General features: G+C 44.0%; 1 protein-coding gene across 1 annotated transcript; it reads right to left on the bottom strand.

Moving 5' to 3' along the window:
- Positions 1-12,601: 12,601 nt before the first annotated feature.
- On the bottom strand, positions 12,602-22,898 carry LOC104690107 (vitelline membrane outer layer protein 1-like). The gene is made up of 3 exons (XM_010400667.4): positions 14,194-22,898; positions 13,517-13,620; positions 12,602-12,970 (listed from the first exon to the last, which is right to left on the bottom strand). Exons 1-3 carry the CDS (start codon positions 14,362-14,364, stop codon positions 12,676-12,678), a joined length of 570 nt encoding a protein of 189 aa, XP_010398969.3. The 5' UTR covers positions 14,365-22,898; the 3' UTR covers positions 12,602-12,675.

Genomic DNA, 22,898 nt, shown 5'->3' with positions numbered 1-22,898 from the left:
AATTTTCACTTTTCTCTTGGGAATTTCTGCAGCAGAAAGGTTGCTTTGAAGTGCACAAAACCTGCAGTTTGTGCTGGGTAATTTTGCACCCTCCAGTGGCCATGAAGCTTCTTTTTTAGTCCCAAATTCCCTGAAGTAGATAGAACACATTGCTGCAGGTAGCAAAATGTTCAGATTCTGAAAGCCGTCTGTGTGCTTTCTTCCTATAATCAAGTAATCCACAGCTTTTTCCAAAAGGATATATTCCAATAACTCTGTGCTTTCATGGAAATTTTCTTCTTCTTTCCACTGTACTTTACCACTGCTGGGGAAAAAAAAAGGTAAATCTCACCTGTGACATTCTGTTTATGTTTAGTAACTGCCATAGGCAGGGCAGGAGTCCTGCAGCATTTTCTAGTCACCTTTGGCAAGTTTTGTAGTATCACAGAAAAATGGCCCTTAGGAATTAAAAATAATGAGCTGTGATTCTATGTCTGCATCTCCAAGCATCCCTTCCTTCTGTTGGGACAAGCTCTCTTGAGAGGAGAAGGTGCTGACACTGTTTATGTATTCTTTCCAAGGCAGGCATCAGCAAGAGTTAGTGAAGTTCTGAGTACCTCAGTGATTGCCTGTGTTTGTTTCCAACTAAATCACAGATCTGCTTGATACTTTGTCCATATGTGGAAAGAAATATCTTTCAAATGTCCATCAGTATCCTCTGGAAGAGAACCTGATGTATGACTGTGGAACTGTAGATGGATTTCAAGCAAGACCCCTTATCTCTCTTGATTTCAGTTTTTTACGTTGAACAATTTACCATTTATCCTCGGAGAAGCCACCAAAGGCAGTGTTACTCATGCTGGTAAGTAATCCTCAGCCTTCAATTCTTTGGGAATGTGTTAGAATTCGCTTGGAATTTAGTTCTGCAGTTTCACTAGGAAATGTTTCAAAAAGTGTAGCTTTTTTGCTACTCAGTGTGGTGAGATGCAAGGAGTAGAATTCATCTCACCTTAAGTTTGGGGGGCTGATTTACCACCAGTATAGGGAGGATGTCTAAACTCCAGTTTCAGTCAGTGTAGTGAGCAGGGTCTAGAGAGTGGTTCAGTCTACTCAGTGTGGGTGGTGTTCTTGGGATGAGTCAATGGACTCCAAGCCGTGTCCTGTCCTGCCTGGCTCTCCATGGGCTGTAATGGGAATTTAGACATCTGCCTCACATGTAGACATCTGCATTGTAGAAACTCAAATCCAGGAAGGCTGGACTGTAGCCTGTATTTTTATGTAGAAAACTATTGTCATTATTTTATACTCCTACATAGGAGTTATATCCTTTAGAATATAACTTTTCTCCTGTGATACTTGCAGCCATCAGAACACTATTGAATTTTCTTGCTCTAAGACATGAGCCAAATTGTGTCTTATTAAAGGTGGGAAAGTTTAATATATTTCACTAATTGAATGTTAAATGTTTGTTAATGTATTTTAATATTCTAATAAGGGATGGGGAATGTGGGAGGAACTGAGCACTCCTCTTTCTAGAGCCACAGGATCTTAACTGAGGCCAGCCCCCAAAAAATGAGAGTAAGTTTTCATATAAACCAGTAGTTATATTTCAGAAGTCAAAGGAACTGGACAACATCTGAGAGGACTTGCAGAAGAAAAACATTTTTGTAAGAACCCAGGGACCTACACTCTTCTAACCCTTACCTTGGAACTGGGAAAAAAGCAAGAAAATATCTAATGGTTGATATATATGGGTAAGAAAAAAAACAAACAAAAAGGATTTTGAAAATTCCTTGAGGCTGTTTTTTGTTTGAGTGGCCTACAGAGAAAGCAATAGATATGATATATGTGGAATTTTATGCTTCTCTAACTCATGTGTGATACTCCCATAAGCAACCTATGAGAATAATGAAACCCTGGAAGTGTTTGTACATTCCACTATTCAATTCACACCTTTGGTCTTGTGTAGCAGTGGGATCCAGAGGATCATTATGATGCTATTAGATGTCATGTGGTTGTTAGGTTTAGGATATATGTTTTTTATAGCTTTAGCACAATCCTGAAAATGTGAAGAACAGCAAAGAGGTAATTTTGGCAGAATGGGAATTACTTTGAGTTTGTATTTAAGTCCACAGTCAAGATGAAGGACCTCAGAAGAACATTTTTCTCAACATGAGATGAGGCATTGTAGCAACATGTGATGCTTCTGGAATGTAGTTTTGCTGCCTTTGACATAAAAACAACATGGTAAAATAGCAGAGTTGATAGAAAATAATGAAGGATGTAGATTGGACAGTAGCAGTCACATCCATTTTCTCCTTGTCCCCCTGCCCTTAATGAAAAGAACATGATGTTTTTTCCTTTACCCAGTTAGGTCAAATTTAAACATGTGATTTGTGTTCTACTGAGTTCCAGTTCTCAAGTTCTTCTTGCACAAATGGTGATATGTATTCCCTTAGGTCACGTCAGTAGCCTCTCCCTCTGACAGGATAAGCCCCTGTGTTTAATTTTTGCTGACTTTTATGAACCATATTATTTAATGATTTCAGGTGTTTGGGTTTTTTTTGCTTTCCCTGGTACAGGCCCTTGAACAGGTGAGATCTCTTGCTTCACATCATTGTGGGTAATATGACACTTTCAGTCAAGTCATCAGAAATCCCAGGGACACGATAGCTCTGGTCTCTGTACTCAAGCAAGCACAGCAAAGAAGAGGAGTTGCTGGCCTTGAGCTCTGGACTCTTATGCTGACAGTGAACCTGTTATTTCAGATAGGATATGTATCTTTGGAGGATCTGGTGTTCCTTGTAGCTCATGTTTCTGGATGCACTGCAAGAGCATCAGGAAACAGAAAATTTAGTAAAAATAACATACAGATGTAAAGGTCAAGAGTTTGATTATGGATTCATGACAGCTTATATTTGCAAAAAGGTCTCTCTTTTTTTTAATCTATTGCTCGAGGGGCTGAGAAGAGTCCCTGGCTCCAGACTAAAAAGCCCACAATGTGGCATCTGTCCTCCAAAGTTCCCCAAGCAAAAAGTAGCAGAGATCTTTCCCTAAGCTTGAGAAGATTATACAGTTGTTATGTGAATCTTGACTGCCACTGTGATTGCAACTGCAGCAGCAGAAGTTTTCGATATCCTTGTGTTTTGTTGCTTTGTTGTTTTTTTTTTTTTTTTTGTTTGTTTGTTTGTTTTATAACTTTATTCTGGTGGAATGGCTCAAGACTTTGGGAATGATATGCAGTGGTATTTCTGACTTTGCTCATTCCTGGTAATATTGATTTCAGACCTCTAACTCAGTTTTCTGTTAGCATGATGATTTTATTGTCTAATAGTTATTTCTTTGATGAAACAAAAGTGATTTGAAGAACAGAGAAAATAACACACTATTTTGTTACTACTTTGGTCTCCAAGAGGATTAGACAAGAAATGCTGTAATTATACAGAACAAGAGCAGTTTCTGTCCCAAATACATCATAATCTGTGGGAAAGGAAAGGCTCTCAGCCTTTTATTTAGAGATGGGAAACTGAGGTACAAAAAGATATATTTTCCTGTTACGCTACAGCTGTGATTATGGATCTTTTTATTCAAGATGGTTGTTGAGTATTTTCAAGTCTTTCAGATTTGATATTGAGACATGTTGACATGTACATAACAACTTTTAACTACTTGTATCAAAAGCTTTATACCTAGAAATTGTATTCCTTCCTTTGGTGAGACAGAGACAATTGGAACTCAAGCCAACACAATCCAGTTGATACAAAAAACCTTTGGTCGCTGATAAATGGACCAGTAAAAGACCTACTCAGGCACAGCCTTTAAGGCATCAGCCTCAGTTTTGTCACTGATAGAGAGGGAAAACATGATTATTGCAAATGTGTTCAGAATTTGAGGGGGATTTTGGGTCTATGTGAAACTTATTATGAGATTTCAGAAGAGGTTTGTGGGATTATGTAAAATTTATTATGGGAAGTGTATGGGAAGGGAAGGGATCAGGGTAAATGGGTGAGAAGCATGAAGCAATAAGGAGGAGGGATAGAAATGGCTCAATGTACTGAACCCTGTGCCTGCCCAGCATCCCTGTCCTATCTTTGTATTCAATCCTTTCCCCAAACCACTCTTTTGATGCCATGATGATATTTTGCCTTTTATTTTATACCCCTTTTTATGTACCTTTTTATAACTTCTGTATTCTTAGTGTTTTTTAGCCTACATTCTTGGACTTATTTGTCAAGCTAGGAGACTAAACATCTTAGAAGCTGTGTAGTTAGGGATCAGTGTGCTCCAGACAGCAAGGTCCGCTCCAGAACACATTTTGTAAACTAAGAGAGAACCATCCAGGGGAAGATTCCTTGGGGAGGGGGGCTCATTCAAGCCTCTCATTGGGGAATTTTTGATAAATATGCTAATTAGTAAGACCTATAATGATATACCAGATCTTTTGGGGGTGTGCATTGCGGTGTGCATTTCGGTGCATTCCACCTGGACGTGTGCACCTAAGGATCCTTAAAATAAATACAGAGGTAAAATCCCTTTTCCCCTTCTAACCATGTTTGACTCTTGATTTTAAGACCAGGAAAAGGCATCACTTTCTTTGTAATCTTGTTGTGCTCTTTGTGAGAGCTGAGAGGTCCAAGTGACAGCGTCTGGAGAAGGACTGAGGAGGTCTAGTTGTCAGCAACTGTGTATGAGACACCTAAATGCCAGTAACTGGAAAAATCTGTGTCCTGCTTCCTGCAAGTGCTAACAATAAAAGAAAAAAATGTCATGTCAAAGGTCATGTCTTACTTCCATGAGTTACTATAAACATGCTTTCCTAAAACTCCCACAGCACCAAATGTAATGACTCATTGCCTCTGTTAATTCCTTAATTACAAAATTCCTATGTGGGGGTCTCAATTTTACGACAACACATCTCACTGGCATGACTTTCATAATGACTCTGCTCCATGGCATGTTTGAGTGCAAGCATGGAAATAGGCTGAGGGAAAAATGTTTCCAGTGGGGTTTCTAGTGATAGATGCCTCCACCATCCCAGCTCCAGCACCTACTGACTCAGACCTGAAGAGAAAATGACTGGAAAATTCAGGGGAAACTGCTATACCTGCCAAGAAAGTGAAGAAAGAAAGCTGTAAGAGTTAAGGGAGAAATCAGTGATGTACGTGGTGGTATAGGCAGAGCCACATAAAGAAAATGACCACTTCCAGGTACATATTCCATCATCATGCACTCCCCAGAGTGCTGCTGGACCCAGACGGTTGAAAATTATGCTGTTTTACTCTGTAATTTGGAAGCCAGAAGGAATTGTAGTTATCCACTTGACCAATGTCCAGTTTTGATCTGAAATTTGCTAATAAAATAACCTGACTGCCTCTAGTCTGCTTGTGTCTGCTCCTATCTGTGGCAGAGCCTTGATTAATGGCTCTGGTGGTGATATTGCTTCTGTGATAGGAGGTCCTGCCAACCTGAAGAGAAGCTAATTCCAAAAAAGAGACAAGGCACAAAAGGGGAAGCTGCTCTAGACGTGCTGGGAAAGTTGATCAGAGGGGATGAAGGAGGAACTCTGATGGCCCTGAAAATACGCTGGGTGAGGTTGCTGAGGGTGCTTGGAGAAAGTACAAAAATGGTTTTTGAAAATAACAAGGAAAACAAAACATTGGAAGAGCAATTGAGAGAAGAAACTGAGAGCAAATACTTTCCCTCTTATTTCCACCCCAATCAATATGACGATTAGGAGAGACAAAAGAGTTTTCAAGAGGTCTGAGTCATCTCTTCTAATGTGGGGGAGAAATGTTCTGCAAAGTCCTCTCTCCTTTTCAGGGTGTGCTTCTGTGAATCAGTCTGCCTAACTGAGGTGGCTTTAGGCCTTGCAGAGAAAATTGGAATTGCATTAAGTCTACTTGCTGCCTTAGTACAAGCAGAAGGAAATGTGTTTGGGGTAGTTGCTGAGCTTGCAAGCACCCACTTTTGATTTTGGTTTCAAAGGTGGCATGTATTACCACTGAATAATTAAAGTGTTATCCTAATTAATCTGGACCTACAGATCATAGTGTCTCTGAAATACATTTTCTCCATTAATTAGGGATTTTAACAGTGTGGTTAGGTACAACAAAGTCTGCCTTTCCCTGGCAGGGGATTTCCTCAAGCTTCTTTTAATGTGATTTTCCAGAAGAAACTCAAATCTGATTTTGTTTTAGAAAACCTTCATTTGGCCAACCATTCCTTGTGAAGCTGTACTAAAAGAAGTTTCTTTAGATGCTTGAGTTGAGGATACAGAAAGAAATAACTGACACACATTCAACCCGAGGAGCTGGAGATGACTTTCCCACCAGCCTTTTATCCAAACAGGTGTGGGTTGCCTAACACATGCAGCTCAGCAATAAAGATTTCCTGGCAAGTCCAAGGACAATACTAGCTCTTGACTTGCTTTTTCTGTGCTGTTCAGTACAACATCACCTAACAAGGACTTGTGCTCATCTATTAATTACGTTTTTCTGTTGAGGAACCTCAGCACAATTTGACCCCTAACACAATTTATTCCTCTTGTGCAAAGGAATGACGCAGGTTTTTGTAGCTGTTGTGCCTGACTAAAAGTATATTACTCACTTTGTATGAAAAATAATGCTGGAGACATATGGCTCTGTAATGGCTGCTCTGCAGCCATTTCGTGGTCTTTGTGTCTCTCTACTATTATAAATCTTGTATTTTTTGAGGTATTTCCAACTCACTTACTGAAATTTGCATCAACTTAATGTTCAGCCTTCAAGACGCTGCCTAATTTTCTTAGAAAAATTATCCAGAAGTACAAAAAGATGCAGATTCCTTAGTCAAAGGCAGGTTCTCTCAAGACACAACATTTCTTCCTCTCAGCATTTTCCAAGTTTGCATGAAAAGCCTTGGGGAGGGCAGCAAATCCTTTGTTGCAGGGTCTAGGTGTCCCCTTACAGTAGACACCCTATGTACATAGTAAGATTGTGCTCGGCCCAAACAGCTTAAAATCCAAAGAAAATGAGGCCGAAACTGACGAAATAAGTGGGGGAAAACTGATGTTTATGGATAACAGGACAAATTTTCCCTGCCCAACTATAGATTTTAAGCTTCAGCTGGACAGGGTGCTGGGCCATCTTGTCTACAGCATGGTTTTGCTGAGAAAGGTTGAACCGGGTGATCCTTGAGGTCCTTTCCAACCTGGTATTCCGTGGTTTTATGACTTTTCAGCCCAACAAAATTACACTAACATTGGAATGGCTTTATGTTCTTTTTCCCTGTTGCAGTTATGGGGACTTGGTATCTGAAACTGCTACAAGGAGCAGAAAGAAAGATCTGTGATAATGGCATCAGTTTAGGTTTAAAACAGGTTCTTTACCGAGGTGGAAGATGCAAGATGACACTGAGTACTTTTTAGGTCTATTACCTTATTACAGATGACTGAGGTGCATTTAGACAAATCTGTACAAGCAGACAAGCAATATTTAGAGAAAAAGGGCAATTGGGTGCTTAGACAGTAGTTGTTTTTTGACAGGCCTTTGTGATGAAATGGCAAAAAATACCTGCATAATGAGACTTTGGTAGATGTAGTACAACTGCAATCAAGACACAGATATTAGCAAGATGATGAAATTATTGCACCGCCTTGGTGTCTTATTCTTGTAAAACCAGATGTGAGACTTGAAAGCACCATGAGAACAGCAAGTGCTTTCTTCATATAATAATTTTTCTAATTTTTTAAAAATATAGTTGAAAATAATTCCAGAGAGAAGAGGAATGAGAGGTGATGGTTTTTGCTACTATTAAGACGCTCCTCTCAGAGTATCACCATTGCAGGTTGGTACTAGGAAGCTTTCAAAAGATGTCCTTATCTCCTCAAACCGTAGGAAGAAACCTCATCTTCCCTCAGAGAAATCAGCTGCATGGAAAACATAGCTTAGGCAGAAAAACTCTCCCTTCTTGTGCTAAAATGTTCTGGGTAAAGTGAGCTACTGAAATGGTCGTGAAAGGTCCAGGTGGGTGTAAAGGGCAGCAGTGCTGGAGCTGGTCCCTGTGCACAGCAGTGAGGGTACAGCCTCCCTGGACATGTGTACTTTCCTCTTCTTCAGCAAGGCCACCTTCAGCTTCGTGGACATCCAAGGGAACCTGATGTAGGTATTGGTGAACTGGCATGGGCGGTGTGGGGTCCCTCTACACCTCTTTCCTAGGCTCAGCAGCATTTGGACGCTACACAGTAGACTGGTTATTCCTACATCAGCTGCTGAATCCTGCACAAGGAAGGTGGCTGCTCTCATGGAAATGTCCCTGCAAACACTGGTGAAGCTGAGCAGAAGAAGGAAATCTCCAATACAGCAGTAAGTGTTAGAAAGTGTGTATCTGAAGTCATGGCTGAGGCTGAACACTATTTTTGCTAGATAATCAAAGAGAAGATATAAAATATCAAGGGATAGAAAGGAAAAAAGGGGAAAAATATTCATACCAAAAGAAATAATGGCTGACACTAGTTTGCATCAGTAGAGATGACAGCCCTTCTTTTACTAATGGACTTTCCAGAGGTAAATTTATCTTGAAATGACACTTTCCAAAGAGCAAAGTGTCTATTATAATCTAATTTAATAAACTGTTAGGCCACCTAAATATGCTTTCTATCTGAATTTTCCACTGGAAACATGTGCTTATCAATTCATTAACCTTCCTTCTAATTATGTGGGTACAGGTAGCACTCTGCTATGGCCCTGCAGAACCACAGCACAAGAAATTTTGCTCAAAGTACATGTTCTTTTGCCCAAAGTACATGTTTGCTTCTGAAAAGGGGCACAGAAAGGTCAGAGGGATGTAGTTGTTTGTACCCTCCCTTGGATTTACTGGAATTGTTACTTGCTTGTTCAGAATTAGCTATTACTTCAGTACAGATTTTATTACAGGTCAAAGACACACTTGTGGAAGCAAAACCAAATCTCCTACTAAAATGAAAAATAACAGATAAAATCAGATACAGTATTTCTACTTCAAAGAAAATAGAAATACTTCATTAAAGATGTTCTAGAGGAAATAAGCTGGCTTGGAAGAGTTTTGAACTTTGGGGACATTTGCTTAAGGTGGAGCCAAGTTCAAACTTTGCAGTTTTTCTGAAGGGAATGTGGTGGTCTCAGAGGATGAGAATGCTGATAAGCACCAGAGATCTTCTAGGCTGCAACATCTCACAGTGCAGCTTAGAGTGGAGTCCAACCCCTGCTGCTTTTAGGGAGGAAACAAACTTTCCAAGAGACTGTTGGGGCTGACCACCGTTACAGAGGTAGTTTGTTTGAAATGCTCAGTACCTAGAAGTGAGTCTCTGATATCTGCCATGAACATTTTTCAAAGCTTTGAATAGTGCTATTTCCCAGCTTTAGTATTCATTATTTCAGCTGTGTCATGTGACAGCGATGTCCAAAGGCTGCAAATGCACCAGGGGAACCAAACATTTGAATGAGAATGGGGAAGGTAAAAAAGTTCTGTGTCTTCCTTCAGTACTCTTGGGAGAAACACTAAGAAGATTTCCAAGGTGTTTTTCATCCTGCTCTATTTCATATTTATTCTCTCACTCCAGGAAGGGTGTTGCAGGTGTCATGACAGCTGGAGGACAGGACTGTGGCTTCTAAGAAGCGCACTGTCACCTCCCTCAGCACGTGAAGAGGATGCCTGTTAATGTGCGTGCTCAAGTTGCAGCAAAGATTAGAGCATGGACCTTTGTTCTGCTCCCTGTTTGCACAATGTCAAATGACACAGGAGCCCTGGTCCATTACTGTGGTTTTCATGTATGAATTCTGTCACCAGAACAGACAGTAAGAGTGAGACAGAGCCTCTCTGATAGTACAGGGGCTATCAGGTGCAAATGTGAATGCTGCTCTAAGCAGCTGTCACAGGAACGCTCCCATTCTCCACAGGGCTCTGTCTTTTGTGAGTGAGGAGAGAGGTTTGAGGGAAAGCAGGCATTATCCTGCATATAGCACAGAAGGAAGCACAAAGTTCTGCATAAAAATTCTATGCAGAAGAATGTGTGGGAGCAGTGGGAAAGCAGTGCTGAGCCCTGGAGAGAGAGGGCTAAGGACAAAAGTAGATCTATCTCTTTGTGGGCTTGCTCTGAACAGCTGTGAGCCTAGTGCTGCCTGGGCTCTGGATACTGGGTACCTGTGCTGAGCAGTGCTCCAGGCCAGCATGGATATAACACCAGAATAACTGGTGTTACTTCATTAACAGTTGCTGCTGCACATCACCTGTGTCTTTTGAGGAAGTGTGGCTGTGAATATCTTTACATATCATTTTGAGCTCCGTGCATGTTCTGCCCAGTGAAAAGTGGGGGAAAAGTGGATGCTGCTGGCTACTTTTCACCACAGATGCCTAAAGGCAAAACATGTATGAAGTGAGGGATGTAAGATTAAACATCTCAACCAGCCCATGCTGGTACATCAGGGTGAGTAATCGTGCAAGAAGTAGGACCATTACTGAAAAGCCTTGGATTTCCATGTGGTACTCCATTCAGGTTTTCCTGAGAGAAGAGTGGTCACATGCTGGTGTGAGTGCACAGGAAGTGAGTGCTTGACATGAGCCTTGCCCTGTTCTGGTGGACTGTGACAAGCCCTGGGGTTCACTGTTGTAGACTAGTGACATACACCATACAAAATCTAGTATATATGCTAGTCAAATAATGAATTTGAAGGAGTAATGGACAGGGACAACTCTTCCAGCATTTCACTGTTAGATCTCCTCTGCCCGGAAACTGGGAAATTTATTATTCAAGAGGATCTGCCATGACATTTGGATTCAGCCCAATAAAATGTTTTTATTATGATGGGGAGGGCTGAGTGGGGAGACCATGAAATGACTTTTAAGACTAGTTTTCTTGCAGGAACCTCCTTGTTGACAGAAACTCTTTCATGTTTAATGCCATGTAAAGCGCTTTGTACAGCAACTTGCTTAAGTGAATGAGTAATGAGTAATATGAAAGTGATATAATAATGCAAAGATAACATAAAAACCTTTGAGACATTCATGACAAGAATCCCATCTTTTTGTCTCAGTGTATTTCAGAGTGCCCTAGGGAAACCTTTTTTTCTGGAAGAAAAGCTGAGTTATGCATTTTCCTATTATATCTAATTGTAGAGAGAGATTCCTGTAACAAAAATTGAGATGCCTTTACCTCTTAAAATTGGAAATCATCCATGAGGATGTGTGACCTTATTACCAGATCACATATTTAGTGTTTCTCTTTTGATTTTAAATCTGGTACTCTCCTGAGATAATAGGTGGCTCTGTGGGGCTTACCAGTATAGGTGTGGAATAAGAAAAGCATGTGGAAATCAACCAAACTGGCAGTAAAAATATAACTGCTTGGACTTTCAACCCCCTGTTTCCAAAAACTTGGCAGAAAGGGTTAAATATGCTCGTAAATATACTTATTGTAAAGCTTTTCTTGGCTGCATGCCAAGTGGCAAGCACTCCCTCTGGATGCATAAGGGCACATGGTGGTACAGCTAATGCTTCAGAAACCTCTGGAACATCTGGGATCCCAGCAGGGATTAAGCAAAGATAACATCGTCTGTGTGTTCAGGTGTGTGCACAGAAGGTCTCAGCTCACAGGTGTAACTGAGGACCACTCACAAACTTCCTAAGCAAGACTTACCTATCAGAGAGAATACTGTAGTAAACAAATTTCAAATACATGAGCATGGGAAAAGTGTATGAACTCCACAGAGTTGAGGATATTCTCCTTCCCTCCTATGCCTTTCTCAGATTTCTGCCTCCTCTTTGCACTCCGGAGACAGAGGAAAGTGTTTGGTTGAAATCCTTGCAATTCTCTCTGGAACTCTCCTAATCCTTGCTGTTTGCTCCTTTCCTTCTCGAGTCCTTCCTGCACATGTGCATCATAATGCTCTCCAACCAACCTGTTCCTGCATAACGCCCTGTGAGACCTGGGTTTGTGGCTGATCCCTGTCCCAACACTTGTTATGGCCACAGTCCTCACTCACAAGGTGTTGCCTACAACCTCAGGAAGTGGCACAAAAGATGAGCTCCAGAGGAGAACTGAGCAGGAGGTTTGGATGCTGAAGGAGATGGTGGTGGGTACAGGAAAGGTACCTATGTACATTTCTAACTGCAATACAAGTGAATTATTGCAGTCTTTGGAACAAAAATCCTCAGGGTGCTTCTGTTGCACAGGGCACCTGCAGACGTTGAGGTGCTGTGCTGAGAAGGCTGGAAGGAGAGGCATGGAGCTGGGACCACAAGCTGCATGGTATATTTGAACTCACTTGTGGATGGATGGATGGATGGATGGATCTGATAGTGATCCCTCCACATCCTAACCATTACAATGGAGATAGGATGAAGAGTTCCCCTTCCTCTCCTTTGAAACCACAGTTTCTGCCAGGGCAGATGATCCCTCTTTTACTTCACTGTTCAGCCCTAATAGTCCCACCTCCTGCCTTACCAACAGGTGTGGGAATCTCCTGTGCTCCCTCACAGGAATTTTGTAGGTTATAAATTTTACAAAGCTTAATCACAATAAACACAAAGACCCTTCTTATGAAGTGCTGTAGCCATGGGATCTGGCTACCCTTGACAAAATAGGACAGAAAAAAATTGTACACTGCTCTTTGTGCAAGGACAGATTCAAGGTTTAATGCTGTGCAGCTTTGTAGACGCTGGCATGGGGTGGGGGAGTCAGGTTTAATGACAGCAGAAGACTCTCATGTCATTGAGAGCTGTGTCATCCCACTTCCCCTGGGGTTCTTCCACCTTTGTTTGGAGCCCATAGATGGCCCCAGAGGTGCAGTTGCTGCTCCATGGGCCGTAGTGACCCCCCGAAAGTCCCCAGCCCTCCAGCTGTGTCCCGTTGGAGCAGGCAAACCTCACGTTGTTGACTGCCGTGTTGTCTCGCAGGTGCTGCCACCTTTCCACGCGCAGTGAGAAGGAAACCAGCTGGTTGCTGGAGCAGAGCTGGGCCTCAGTCCAGTTTCCCCACCTGCCAGAGGAAAAAGCAACTTGCCAAGGCTTGTCCAGCCTCTGCTGTGCTGCAAACAACACCACAACCTGCCTGGGGTCCTGGCAGTCCTGGGACAAGGGACCTACACCGGGGTGGCAGGTTCTAGGAGCACCAGTTGCACTCTCCTTCCCCACTATCCCCTGGATGCCCAGCCACCACCAGCTCCAGGCTGCCCTGTTCCTGCAGAAACCCCTTGGCAATTTCAGCTGCTTGCTTTGTCCCTGTTACTTAATGTACTTTCCAAAGTACGCATTTGAGGAAAAGGAGAAAGCACAGGTTTAAGGTCTGTAATTTATGCTCTTTCCTTAATTTTCCAAAGCACTCTTCCTTTCCACGGGACCAGACCTTTACCCTGAAACCTTGACACTTTGTGGCCAAGGGGAACTCACCCACCTCCTCAAGCAGGGTGTTGAGCCACCTTCACAGAGGGTGGGGGTGCCTATGGAGAAACCATTGCAGTGGTTTCCCTTCAAGCTCCCAGAAGCTGCTGCCCTGAAGGAGGATGAGAAAGCGAAGGCTGCTCACCACCCCACAGAGGACTCAATGACTGTGCCGTCCGTGCAGAGCAGGCGGATGCCATTCAGAGCTGTGTCATCACCAAACAGCCAAAACCCCTGGTAGAGCTGGACCTTAGAAGAAGGGAAGAAAATGGGAGAGGTCAGCACTGTCCCCCTTTTAAAAGAGGTGATGAGGCGAGCCCTCGTGATGAGGGAGGGGAGGAGGCTTTGGGGACAGAGCAAGAACATCAGTGCAGCTGAGCAGGGCTGTGAGGCAGCTCCATGGCATTTCTCAGGAAGCCCTTTTTGCTGTTGCCCACCTTTGTTTTTCTCCAAGTGGTGGAGTAAGGGCTCTGGACACAGGAGTACTTGGCAGCTGCTGTCCCAGGCCATGCCCACTCTCTCACCATGTGCTGTGATACCCAGAGCTGGGGTGCTGGCAGATGGGACTTGTCCCAGCCACCTGGGAACAGGCTCTGCTGTACAAACCCCAGGTATTTTTTTACCCAAGAGACCCCTTTGCTAAGAAATCGCTTACTGGCAGGGAGCCTGGAGAGATTTCTTGCTGAGAAGTCTGCATGATGCAGATATAATACAAACTGCTGTGATGGAGCAAGGTGCTGTGGCCAGCCCTGCTATGACCAGAACAAAATAACATTGTCCCACAGCAGGTTTTTTCCCCACCCTGAAGAAGTCAAAACTTACCTTCAATTCAAATCCCTTTGCGTAGCCATTGGGGCAAAATTGCTTGTGCCCCCAAGAGCCCCAGGGACCTCCATTTGGCACCATGAGGATGGACTCATACTGCCGTGACTCAGTGCCCCAGAGGCAGCAGGAGCCCAGCAGGCAGAGGATGGCTGGGATGAGCAGCTGCATCACAGGGAACCTGCTCAGTGCCTGGAGGTGCTCTCACAGGGGAATTTATTGGCCAGGAGAGTGGGTGGGAGTCTTTGGCAGTGTAAACAAAGCTCCCAGGGAGTGCTCATTGTTGCTATGTACTGCTCCTGCTGACTGCCTGCCCTCAGTGGGGAGGCCTCCTGGTATGCACTGGTTGGGGAACTTACAGCGCTGTGAAAACTTGTGGATGCAAGGGGAGAAAAGGGAGGTGGAGCTGGGATCATTCCCCAAGGTGATGGTGGTTTGGAGGAGAGTCCTGGCAATGCTGCAAGGAGGGTGTTGAACAGAGAGAGGGGTGGGAGGAGAAGTGAAGGACTGGAAGGGGAAGAAACCTCTCAGGGGCTGAGGGAAAGCTTGAGATGAAGCAGTCTCAGTCCTTCACTGTGTAGAAGTCCTCACTTGTTTCCTCCTTGCTTTCCTTCTCTCCTCACCATCTCACTGAGGCTGAGGAAAGTGCCTGCACTGGAAGCCGTTGCATTTTCCTCTGGGACGGGCATTAAGTGTAGGTGACTAAATGAAGTGTGTCCACCTCATAGGATGGGTGCTCCTGCTGCCACCCGCCTCGTGTGGCCCTTGCTGAACTCACTTCAGTTTACTTGCATCTTGTACTGGGGGCGGGGGAGTGGGAGCAAAACTTCATGTGGTTGCATCATCCCATGGAGCTGTGCAGCTCCCAGCTGCCCAGATGTATCTTTAGGAGGTGTGAGCATCCAGAGAGGGCGGGAGTGTCCAGCAGAAGCAGACCCTACTTCTGCTATTGTGCCTTTCTCAGATGTGACTTCCTGTTTCATTCCTTGTTCCTCCAAAGGGACTAGCCAGAGAAGAAACCTCTGCTGACAGCAATATCAAGGGTATCCTGTGAGTAATTTCAGAGTAGGAGGAGCTGCTCCCAGTCCATTGAAGAGTCAGTGATGATGTCACCATGGAGAGTTGTCCTGTGAGGTCTATACTACAGTATAGCAGCATATATTAGCAGTATAATACATAAGTATATATATATATACACATATATATATCAGTATATACGAGCACTGTAAGCACAGCCAAAATAGGGAGAAAGTTATTCCAGGCTTTAATTACTGAAGAATGGAATGGCCTACTTCTGTAAGAGCCACTTAGTGCAGGTGAAGGGGGAAGTGGTGCTTTCAGCTGAAACCCTCTGATGTTACCCCTTGGGTAGAATTGTAAAGGTCCTCAGGTGCTCACAGCACCCCACAGGAGACAATGAAGACAAAGATGTCCTACTATGTTATTGTATCTTGTAGACAGCAGGAATGTGTCAGAAAGAAAACAACACGGATGAAGGGCTGTGTGGTCAGGGTTCTGGTCAGGAGAATGGATAGCTCATGGATATTTTGCCACTCCTGGTGACATAGAATTTTCTAAGCTTGAGGTCTAGACTGGATTTCTTCATAAGAGTGGCTGCAGACACAAGCAAGAGCAATGGGCTGTTGCCAGGTTCTGTGTTCAGTGAAGAGCTGTGAATGAGTGATATTATCAACCCTCTCCATTAACCATGTTGGCTGCATGATGAAGCTTTCAGGATATGTGGAAAGTTAGGGTTGAGCAGTGTCAGCGATACCTAGACCTGTACAAGAATCTTAAAGAAAAGCAGTGACGAAACCCCAAGATGACTAAAGCCAAAAAAAGTGAGATGTTTCACAGTTTGTAGTTATATTCACAGAGCTAAATCTTTCTCTGTTTGAGTCCCTCTTACTGACAGGGCCTGTTTTCTCAGTCTTCTGCTTTCACACATCTCCTGTTTCCTCTCTGTCTAACAGTCTGAGCTCCAGCCCCAGCAGTCCTGCCACTGTAGGTGGCAGAAAGGAGATCTTGGTTGCAAAAAGACCCTGCTCAGCTGATTTTTTGTTGTTCCTTTTGGCTGTGTGGGGAGGAGGTGGCAGAGACAGTGACACTGGGTTGGTGGTTCTGGGATATTCCAGCAGGAAGCAGTGAAAACTATTCACACAAGTAATTAACTGCCTGTGGGAGAAAGCGAACACTGGATGTATTTCTGTAACTTCACGGTGGAGAGCAAGAAAACAAACAAGGAACTAATCTCAGCTTTGTATTTCCCTCTCTTTTCTCTCATTAACTTTTCCAGAGTGATGAATCTTTGTGGGTCAAAGAGCTTTCCCTCCCCTTCTCTCTCACCCCTTTCCCTCCAGAAAACTTCCCCAGCTCTAGGAGTAAGGAATGGACTGAAATTGAAATGATGGGATCAGTATCAGCAGCTGAATTTGTGCTGCTGGAGTGCAGGACCAATGAGTACTTTTGGGTAGACCTGCTGATACCCTGAGCATCCAGTGATGTCTCTAACATCCCTGCTAATTAACATTTTATCATCTGGGAAAGCTCTTGCTCTTCACCCACTGCTTCTCTTTCTCTTCAGTTAACCTGCAGGTTTCTAGTTAGGCAGGAAAAGTACCAGCTGGCAAGCTTAGGATGGGTGGATTTTCAATTACGTAACTTTGGAAAGCTGGAGTTTGAACTCAGTGAGTCTGGCAACGTCTCTGCTGGCAAGCTATGGAAGCTAGCAGTAGGGTCATATGTGACATGTCCTCTCTTCTTTTGAACAAGCTATTGGAAGACAGGATAGCATTAGACTCAGCAACTGAAGACAAGATGGCCAGTGGAGAGCAAAGATCAGTTCTGTAATTTTGCAAACATATAAACCAAAAGGAAATATCTGTATTTTTTTTGACAAGTTAAGTCCTCCACCCTATGGCAAAGAAAAAGAACAGAGAGTTACAACGAAGACAAAATACTTGAAAACAGTGCAGGCGTTCAAAATCATCAGAAATCGGCAGAACAGTAAAATGTAATCACAGAGCCAAAACATCAAGATTAAAGAATGAAGTGCTTGCAGTAGCCTTATTGACATTGCATGTACACACTGACATTGTAGATACCTAAGTTCAGGTTAGGTGGATCCCCCTTTCCCTAGGGCAGAAGAGATTTTGTTATTTACTGCCCATTTATAAGATGGTGGGACTCTTCAGGAGCTGTGTTCTCTGCTGACCTTCTCCAGCAACATAAACCTTCTTAGATGGTGGTGAGAAACAGTAACTTTACGTTGTGTGTGGGCTGAAAACATTCTTGCAATGGCCTTTGTAATGTCATTGGAGATAAAACCAGTTAAATTCGTCCCACATCTGTAAACTAAAGATAGGTTTTTTTGATAAAAGACCTAGTATCAAGAATTCTCTGGTGCTGCCAAGGGCATCAGTCAGCCTTTGACACTGACTGACATTGTACTCCTGTTGCTGTCATGTCAGTTTAAAAACAGATGCAGTGGCTCAAAAGGTCTCTGCTCCCCCATGGACCTCCATGGGCTCTGTTCCTCTCACATATGCTTACTCCTCTCTCCAGCTGCTGTGCAGGATTTTTACCCTTTCTAAAATACGTTATCAGAGAGGTGCCACCAGCATCACTGATGGGCTCAGCTTTGCTAAGTAATTCCTGGGGCTGGCTGGCATTGGCTCTGTCTGACATGGGTGCAGCCCCTGGCATCTTCTCACAGAAGCCACCCCTGCAGTTTTCCCACAAAGACTTTGCCACAGCACATAGATGCAGCACAGATTGGCAGACCCCACTGTAGTATCTAAGCTGGAATAAGAGGCCTGTAGTTAGGCAGATCACCTTTGGAGCAAATTTTTAAAATTGACCTCGTTTGCCTCTGTTTAACTTTCCAGTAATTTTAAATGACACATTATTCATCACTGCTATGATCTTAGCTCTTCCAGTTTAGACCTCCAGGGTACTTAGTATCAGCTTCAGTCGTTCACTGCTATTCACTCTGCGACTTTTTAAATATCTCTTCTGAAGTAATTTTGAGTTCTACCTAATCTTTGTTAAGAACCCTAACCCCCAAGAATGGCTGGAGCCATCTGAACACAAAGTTTCTTCCACTATGAGCACTGAGCAAATAAATAATTAAAAAATGGCCATATCTGCTATGATCTATTATAATATCAGCTGGTCCAACAGATTTTCTGATGGGGTCCTGAATCTTTGATGTGAAGAAACATTGATAGTGTTAATTCCCTTTGCCATTTGTTCCTCAAAGTGCTTTTTGTCTGCCATATTTTCACATGCAATCTACCACCAGATATGTTACTTCTATTTTTTCCGTCTGACCACAATAATAGCACTCACTGTCTCCTGCAGCCTCCTTTACCTTATGGTTTAACATTGACAATCTTCTTTTACCCTTCCCCAAGTACAACTTAATAACTTGCGTTTCCTGGTCCTGGACTTCCAGCACCATAACCTTCAGGCCACTCCTGCAGTCAGTCAGTCCACAAGCCCATAGGTTTCCTTTGAAGATTGCTCTTGGGTAGGAAGAATGGAGAAGGACCCTGTGCAGGGTCTGTATCCGTGGTTTTTCAGTGAGCAAGAGGAATAGAGAGCCAGGAACTACTCTGAGCACTCCTGAGGACCTGGCAACAGAGACCTACAGCATTGTCTTAGCCCTGAGATGCAGAGAGAGATGGGCATCCTGCAGCTGTGGTGGTGCCCCACAGCCAGCCTGGAGAGAACACTAGGAGAGTTTTTCTGAAGATCTGAAGAGAGGATGGGGGATGCAAAAGTGAATTAAAATTAACTGAGAATTAAGTACTTCTCTTTGTGTGTGAAATCTGCCAAGAAATTCCTTCCAGGTGGTGAGCCCTGGGAACTTTATCAGTTTTGTTGGTATTTCATACCAAGCAAAGCCATAGCTATCCTGGTATGATGTACTGCTGCCAGCTCTTGCTCACTTTGAAGAGTGAAAATATACAAATTTGACAAAAGGATTTTTTGTGGAGAAAAAGAAATCTTCAAAACTTGACTGGATATGACCTTCAGAAACTTTATCTTCCTTTGAAGTTGTCCCTCCTTTGACCAGGGCGCTCAAGTTCTGTGAAAAAGCCACGTCTGCTCAGATGTTGTTTGGGACCGAACTGGTGTAAAACTAGTGTTTTATGACAGTGTACTGCCATAACTGTGACAGCAAAATTCTTCTCTGGTCTTGTCCTCTGAGTTAATTCTGAACACATTTCTTGCCTGATTTATGTTCTTCCTCCCAGTTTACACAGTCACTTCTCTACTTTAATCAATTTCCAGACATTATCTCATCCCTTCTCTTTCCTAAACCACACAGATTTATCCTTTTGAGCTCTTCCTTTGCACTTCCTTCTGGTATTTTCTCTGTTGTCTGGGAACTTTGGACATTTGAATAGTTAAATCCCCATTATTCTTGTTTTCAAAGCCTCAAAATTCTTCTTTAATAACATCCCTCCAGTCTGAAAACCAAGTTTCAGATATTCTTGTAGCTGTTATACTCCAAGGGCCCATTTGCTGATTGCAAACAGACAGGAAGAATAAAACCTCAAAACACCACACAAGAAAAATACCTCAATCACAAATGAATTCTCCTTGTGAGACAGGGTATTGCAAGTACAAGGGCAGGAGGTAGATCACAGAAAAGGAGGGGTTCTTTACTGTCATTGCAAATCCCTTGGTATATCCACAGGAGGAACAATCCTTCTGTGAGCCCAGGAGCCTCCATGGGCACAGCAGGCACAGGGCTGTGCTGCTGAGCTCCTTTGTCCTGAGCATGCGGGAACAGAACCAGCAGAAAGCGGCTGCAGAGGGTGTGCATGTCAATCTTGAGCCTACAGAAAGAGCAGTCACTGGGTAGCTCCTAGCTTTGGAAACGAGAGAGTTTATACTGCAGCAGCATAGGGTAATGCAGCCTCCATAACCACTGCTGCCATCTGCTCCTGTCTCATCTGAGAGCAGCTGTCAGGGTGAGGAGAGCCACTGCTCAGCGCAGCAGCGAAGCAGGAGACTGGCCATGACTGCTGAGGACCTGGGAGAGCTGGGCAACCTTTTTGAGTTGATAGGAGAAACAGACAGACTGGATATAAGTGAGGTCCTCAGCTGGCCAAGCAAAGGTGAAGCCAGAGAGCTTTTCTCTTTTTGTTGTCCCATTTATGGTCCCATGGCTTTTGCCTTTTGACCCCTGTCCTGCTTTGGTGGTCTCCCCCAGGCTCGCTGATAATCTTTGCCCCAGCCACTGCATGCACCGTCCCCTTCCATCTTTCAGCTCCTCTCTGGGGCACGCTGGCACATGGGAGGTGATCTTGATTTGGTGACTGTGTGACACACCCACAGCACAGGGACACACATTTGTGACTTGCTACTGGCTCTGACTGCTAAATGAAGTAGATGATATGCATTATGTGCTACTTTTTTTCCCCTCAGATGGGAAATGAATAATAATCTGAGTTTAGCTTTGTTTCCTCCTATCTCTTGCCTGACCAAATCCAATTTCCACAGAAAGACTTCATGAAGAATGAACAGGGTGGCCTCTGGGAAGAAATTCACTAGCAGGGAAATGCTGGGCCAGGTCATTATTAATGGTTGTCTATAAAATAAATAACAAGCTTATTAACTTTGCAAGCCATAGCAAACTGCAATAGGCTGCAAGTACTTTGGAAGACACCGCTTGAGCTTGACAAATGGTCTTGTCAAATTGGAGAAATAGTTTGAGAAAAATAGGATGCAATTCTGCAGAGACAAGGATGAGCTCCCACTTTCTGCAGAAATAAGCAGCTGCATGAAGAAAAATACTTGCATTGACATCACTCTGCAGAGAAGGGTCTGGGGGTCATAAAAGATCAAAGGCAATGCATGAGTCAGCGGCGTCAGGTCATCTCCATGCTGAGAAATACCAACCAAATTACAGCCTGCAAGACAAATGGAGTGAATTTTCTTCTCAGCAAGTGTGAGCCCAGAGTGGGGCTGCTCTGCTGAGCTGAGGGCACTGAACTTCCAGAAGGATGTGGCCCAATTGGATAGAGTCCAATAGAAAGCAAAAAAACCAGTCAGGAGACTGGAAAACATGACCTGTGCATAACGAGCATGAGAGCTGGGACCGTGTAACCGAGATGTGGGAGGATAGCAGAGAGGGAGTCGTGGGAATAGCAGTTCAGTCAGGGGTCTACAGCCAGTGCTACCATGGGAGGATGTGGGAAGGACAATGCAGGGAGCTCAGGGGACAAAGTCTACCCCAGGTTTTTCTGTCTTCTTCCTCACTGGGCTCCCTCCATGCCATGTAGAGCCAGGCTACAGGTGGCAACTGTAAGGGGTGAAGAAGGTGGCTGTACAGAACTCCTGTTCAAGGGGGAGATGTAGGGGAGGTAGGGGAGGAATGTGTTGGGGAGGTAGGCATTGCTCCAGGGACTTAGAAACCATATCACAGTAGGAGCGCAGTCACGTGAGGCCTGCAGGGAGTGAGAAGGTTCGCAAGTCCCCACGCACTGCAAACAAGTCACAGCTGCTGCAGGAGAGGGACAGGATGAGAGCCTGCAACAGTCCAGAATACTGCTGCAAGGTGGAATGGAATGGCCAGGGCTCTGTCTGTCTGAGACAAAGAATAATGGATGAGTACTGCAGCAGGCTAAGACTGACCAAGGAGTACCCTTAATAAATAATTAAGCCTTGGGAGGTTGCAAGATTATCAGTGGAGGATTTTTGGGAAAGTTTGAGCAAACATGCATCAGTGTGCCTCGTGTGCAGTGATTGCTTTGGAGTAGGAATGCACTAGAAAACCTCCTGAACAACTTTCCAAACCTGTTTGCTCTAATCAAATGACTAATTCTGCAAGCCAAGAGCCCATCCTGACCTTCAGGAGGCAGAGCTCCCAGGAGCTGCTCTCCTCTCTGGAGACTCACCGGGCATGTAACTTCTAGGGCTGATGGGGACCCAGGTGGGAAGAGCCTCATGGGGAGCAGTGCAGCTCTCCTGGGCATGGCTCAGTGCGCACCACGGGGACTCTGCAGCCACAGGCTCTCGGCTGAGGTATTGTTTGCTGGAGGTGTGAGTGAATGGACAGGGGTGGGAGGGAGATGCCGATGCTCCCCCTCAGCCATGTAGGATCATGTCACATTTGCCTGTAGGCTTGCTGGGAACACCTTTCCCTGGGGCCTTGCCTGGCTGCTTGCCTCGGCCGCTGCACCACTGTGCTCCCAGGCACCCAAGCCTCTGGGTGCCTCAGAGAGTGGAGTGTGAAATGTCAAGTGACAGGAGTCTACGGGAGCTTCACACTAGTAAATGGGTGAAGGCTGCTGCCAAAAGCATCATTACAAAGTGTTTATTTTCTCTGTATTTCCAGGGTAAAATTGGGAAAATATCAGGAATCCAAGAAAAGGCAGTCGAACAGCTGGGATTTGTTTACGCAAACTGTTGATGGAGAATGTAAGTAACCAGGGCCATGTATGCATTACAGCATGTGCTGTGTTTATTAGATTAAGTATATGAGAATATTAGTAAAATCACTAATTGCATGTGTTACGTTTTCCTGTAAGTCCATCTTGAATTTCCCATCCCCTCTGTAACTGGCCAGCAGACTGGAGGCCCTAAATAATCTTCAACCTTTATTAATACAAGCTGGATTAGAGTTGCAGATAAGAAACTGTGGGACATCAAATTCCTGCTGCCTGGGGAGTCCTTTTCCTGACCAGCAA

The sequence above is a fragment of the Corvus cornix genome, chromosome 1 (genome assembly GCF_000738735.6).
Source record: "Corvus cornix cornix isolate S_Up_H32 chromosome 1, ASM73873v5, whole genome shotgun sequence".
In the NCBI taxonomy this organism is placed as follows: Eukaryota; Metazoa; Chordata; class Aves; order Passeriformes; family Corvidae; genus Corvus; species Corvus cornix.
This window is presented reverse-complemented; position numbering and strand designations above follow the sequence as displayed.